Genomic DNA, 4,843 nt, shown 5'->3' on the forward strand with positions numbered 1-4,843 from the left:
CAATATCGATACGAGTATTGTTGCACCCCCCTTTTATATATGTATATACCATTTTATATACAATTTTACTTAAAGTCACTAATGATCTTTTGCTCCCAGTTTATTCAACTTAAATCATTCCGCTCTTGTCTATCGCCAGTCACTTCTGGTGTACCCTAAGTTTCAGTCTTAGGCCCTCTTCTCTTCATAATATACATCCTCCCTCTTGGTACCATTTTTTCAGTAAATTTGATCTTCATTTTCACTGTTTTGCCGATGACATCCAGTTATAGCTCTCCTGCAGGCCTGATACCTCCCTCCCACCTTCTTCTCTTACAGAATGCTTATCTAAATTAAAATCCTGGTTCAGCGCTAATTTTCAAGCTCAGTGAGGTTTAAACTGAAATCCTTATTGGCACTAAATCCAACCTACTGAAGGCAAATCATTTCACTCTCACTACTGAAAACCCCACAGTTCTCTCTTCACCTCAGGTTCAGAGGTGTAAAGGTCCGTTTTTGTTTATTGGTATAAGTTGTATAGTTATGAGTAGTGTCCAGTAGAGGGCTCTGTCGCTTAGTTAGCGACAAGCTGCACTTCCAGCTCAGACCGGAAAATCAAAGACTTGTGGTGTACATGTGCCAGAATGCAGCTCTCAATGACAAAGATGAAAGAAACTGCTTCATCCTCAAGACTCTTAGCTAAATAGCTTATTTACTCAAGAGTAAAATGTTCTTTAACCATCTCTGTCACCATTTCCCTCTCATCACTACTTGTTTGGCACTTAGAAAATGACACCCCTGCTACTGGCTTATTTGCTCATCAAACCAGCTAAATGTACAGTTGCTGTATTTCCAAGACAAATGACGACAAGAGATTATTTTCAAATAAAATAACTTTTCAGTAAATTACATTTGATTAACTATAGATTTATATCGCCAGCTGATCAGTTTTTTAATCAGATATTGGATCTGTACATGATCTGTTCCTAAAGTTATGCTTCTGTTTCATGTTGTTACACATTTTGCAGAACAAATAAATACAGTAATACTTTTGAGTTTCATGTATCTACAGTTTCTCCATGCTTGGATGAGTGCAGCTGGGCAGTAGTTACTGGTTGTGGCTTACTCTGATGAACACGTCAACCCAACATGTGCCAGGCAGATGTGATAGGAGGTATACAGTTAGATCCATATATATTTGGACACTAACACAAGTTTTGTTTTTTAATTGTTCACTGAAACATATTGCAATTATAGTTATATGGACATGGATATGATGTGTAGACTCTCAGCTTTCAGTCTTTTTAAAAGAAACAAAAGTAATTGGACAATTGACTCCAGGACTCCCGGTGGGGAATTCCTTTGTTATGGCATTATCAATTAAGCAAATAAAAGGCCTGAAGTTGATTTGATGCGTGGCGCATTTGGAAGATTTTGCTGTGATCAGACAACATGTGGTCAAAGGAGCTCTCCATGCAGGTGAAACAAGCCATCGTTAGGCTGCCAAAACAGAAAAAAACAAAAACAGAAATTGCTACAATATTAGGAGTGGCAAATTCTGTGGTTTGGTACACCCTGAGAAAGAAAGAAAGCACTGGTGAACTCAGCAATGCAAAAAGACCTGGACGTCCAAGGAAGGCGACATTGGTGGAAGATCTCAGAATCATTTCCATGGTAGGAGTATCGATATCCAAGTCTACCATAAAGAGAAGACTCAATCAAAGTAAATACAGAGGGTTCACTGCAAGGTGTTGTAACATCGGGTTGCGTTTAGTGGTTGAGAGGAGGCGGCAAAACACTTAGCAGGGTAGCCAAAAAAATACACACTCACGCTGGCGTTGGGAATTCCACAGTGTGTTCTTTAATAAACCTTCTCTTCATCAACCATATAAGCCCGGTTGAATGGCTGCAGCTTAACAAACATAGCGCACAGTGTTCGTACAACCCATAATGTTGCAAACAAAGGTGTCTGGAGAGGTAAAACATAAAATCCGTCCCTCCTCATGCACTAACGTGCAAGCACATGTCCACACAATCACAGAGAGAGAGAGAGAGAGCAGTGGCACAAACTGATGACACCATCAACCCTCGACTTGGGTGTCTTAATGGGACACCACACCATAGTGGCTGTTACAGTGTAAGTCACTCATAAGCCTCAAGAACAGATAGGATAGATTGGACATAATACAGATGGACACTGACCCAAAGCAACCCAGGAGTTTATGAAAGCAAAGAAGCAGAATATTCTTGAATGACCAAGTCAGTTATCCCAACTGAGCATATCACTTGTTGAAGACTAAACCTTGGACAGAAAGGCCCACAAACACACAGGAGCTGAAAGCCGCTGCAGTAAAGGCTGGCAGAGCATTAAAAGAAGGAAACCCGGCGTCTGGTGATGTCCATGAGTTCAAGACTTCAGGCTGTCATCAAACCCAGCAAAGGGTTTTCAACCAACATTAGAAATGAACCTTTTTTTTTGGTTATTTAATTTGTCCGATTACTTTGAGCCCTTGAAATGAAGGGATTGTGTTAAAAATCTTTTGTTCCTCAAATTATTATGCAATCTTTTTCTAAAGCTGAGAGTCTGCACTTCATCTGCATCGTTTCATATCAGTTGTTGATTTGAGTAAATGGCCTGTATTTGTATAGCGCTTTACACTACATTCAGTCATCCACCCATTCAGACACTGGTGATGGCAAGCTACATTGTAGCCACAGCTGCCCTGGGACACACTGACAGGCGAGGCTGCCGGACACTGGTGCCACCAGGCCCTCTGACCACCACCAGTAGGTAACGGATGAAGTGTCTTGCCCAAGGACACAACAACCGAGACTGTCAGAGCCGGGGCTCGAACTGGCAACCTTCCAATTACAAGACAAACTGCCAACTCTTCAGCCACGATCGCCCTGGGATCGTAGGGAGCACATCTAGTCTTATAAGTGCAACTAATTTGAAGATAAGTTTTAGGACTTTAAAATGTGTTAGGCCAGTTCAAACATGTCTCTTCTTCCAGTGTCTAAGTGTGTCTGTATCACAGTGCAAAGTTGCAGTTAATATTTATCAGTGCAATGTAGTTTTAGTCATAAAGTGTATCTGGCAGTTCTTCTAGGCTTTTAATAGATGGGCAAGTCATCCTTTTTATCTAGTTTCATTTCTGGTCTGAAAATATCACCCATTAGCACTTTTTCTCTTCCTCTTCGCAAACGCTTTTATAGCTGTATCATATATAAAAGCGAACTGTGGGCTGTGACAACAGGAGCTATCATTACTAGTCCTGTACTGGGCCTATAGAAGTCTCATTATCCACTGAGCATGTGTTGTGTGTTGGATCTGCGCTTCAGCAGACCCGCTAGTTCAGAGACTCATCACTCAAGAAGAAAGCAAGACAACGACGGAACCGGCGGAACACAATATGCTTACAACTGTTTAACCACATTTCCTGGTTATCCAAAGGTCATCTCCCCACACGCATATACGGCTTAACTCTAATGGTTCACCATGTGCAAGCATACGCGAGCCCCTAAATGCCAGGGGGTGGACATCCCTCAGAAGACGAGGAACCCAGACTCTCACATGGGATGTGCCTGCAGTTAAACAGCTGCAGCTAATTATCTCCCCCAGAATTATAGATGTGTAGGCGAGGAACAGACGAATATCTAATCATGCAGTTTAAGGCACAGTTTACATATTTAAGAACAACAATGACAAAATTTAACAATTTATTCTGACATTGTGGAATTTTGTAAATAAAGTATGCAACACGTGCAGGGGAGCCAACACACACTAAACATCACAGTTCACAGTCTCAGCTCCTCTTGTATTGGTTAAAGTTTAGACTTGAGGTCAGAATCACTCTTTATAGTGAGTTTGTCGTGTGTGTTGATGTTTCAGTTCACTCCACAGTTTCTCTTTTTCTGATCATAATCAGCATGTTGTGAAAAACCACACGTGTGCATATCGCACAAACATATTGCAGCTTCACAGCAGATGTGTGTCACTTCTTTTCAGACCTATCACTGGGAACCTATCATGTTCATCCACTGTAACCTGGCAACACTGATATTTGTGCTGACCCTTGATCGTCATGGTAAGTTACATTTTCTGCAGTTTTACTTTACTGAATATAATGATAATATAGCAAATTATGTATGTATATTTCCAGTTTATACAATCCTTGGAGGCCATGAGGCAGTGCCACATAGCAGACCATACATGGTGCTTTTGCAGAGGCACATGTCAGATGGTCGAAAGAAATACTGTGCTGGCTTCCTTCTCAATGAGGATTTTGTGATGACTGCTGCCACCTGCCAAGCCGAGTGAGTTTAAGTAACTTCATGTTCTTCTATGATGTTTTTCTAGACTGATGCACTGAAAATTTAAATGCTTCTGTAAATAGTTTCTGTAGGTGCAGGAGTTCTACATTCTCACAGAAACACTAATCATTGTGTTCTTAGATGATTATTTCACATAATTTTGTGTCATTTCAGGTCCTACACTGCCTTACTAGGAGTTCACAATGTGAATAGTAATAGCGAAATACAGCGCATATCTGTGGAACAACCATTTCCACATAAACACGTCAACACAACCTCTTTTATAAATGATGTAATGCTTCTGAAGGTAAGAGTATCCCTGCACAGAAAGTGCAATTTAATGAAAATATTGAGTCCCACATTATTATTTTTAGATGCTCCCTTGAAGTCGAGTTTGAAAAAAAGGTTCAGTTTACATTTTTTATTTTACTTTGTTTGTTTTATTTGTTTTTCCCCTCCAGTTGAGCTCCAAGGCAAAGTTCAGTGAGAATGTGAAGCCTATTCCTCTGGCGAGTCATGATGATGGTACTTTGCCAAAATCATGTATACT

The 4,843-nt window shown here is 40.6% G+C and overlaps 1 protein-coding gene across 1 annotated transcript in view; it reads left to right on the plus strand.

Moving 5' to 3' along the window:
* The window catches only part of LOC102303832 (granzyme G), a gene marked incomplete at its 3' end in the record, with an annotated part of 10,463 nt that extends 5,625 nt beyond the window's left edge, over positions 1-4,838 (plus strand). Inside the window, exons 2-5 of the mRNA XM_005923058.3 lie at positions 3,989-4,067; positions 4,143-4,296; positions 4,468-4,600; positions 4,755-4,838. Of these exons, the coding sequence (XP_005923120.2) occupies positions 3,989-4,067; positions 4,143-4,296; positions 4,468-4,600; positions 4,755-4,838 (450 nt within the window). The remainder of the gene's footprint in view (positions 1-3,988; positions 4,068-4,142; positions 4,297-4,467; positions 4,601-4,754) is intronic.
* Positions 4,839-4,843: the final 5 nt, after the last annotated feature.

The sequence above is a fragment of the Haplochromis burtoni genome, unplaced genomic scaffold (genome assembly GCF_018398535.1).
Source record: "Haplochromis burtoni strain Fernald_Lab_line unplaced genomic scaffold, NCSU_Asbu1 Contig_61, whole genome shotgun sequence".
In the NCBI taxonomy this organism is placed as follows: Eukaryota; Metazoa; Chordata; class Actinopteri; order Cichliformes; family Cichlidae; genus Haplochromis; species Haplochromis burtoni.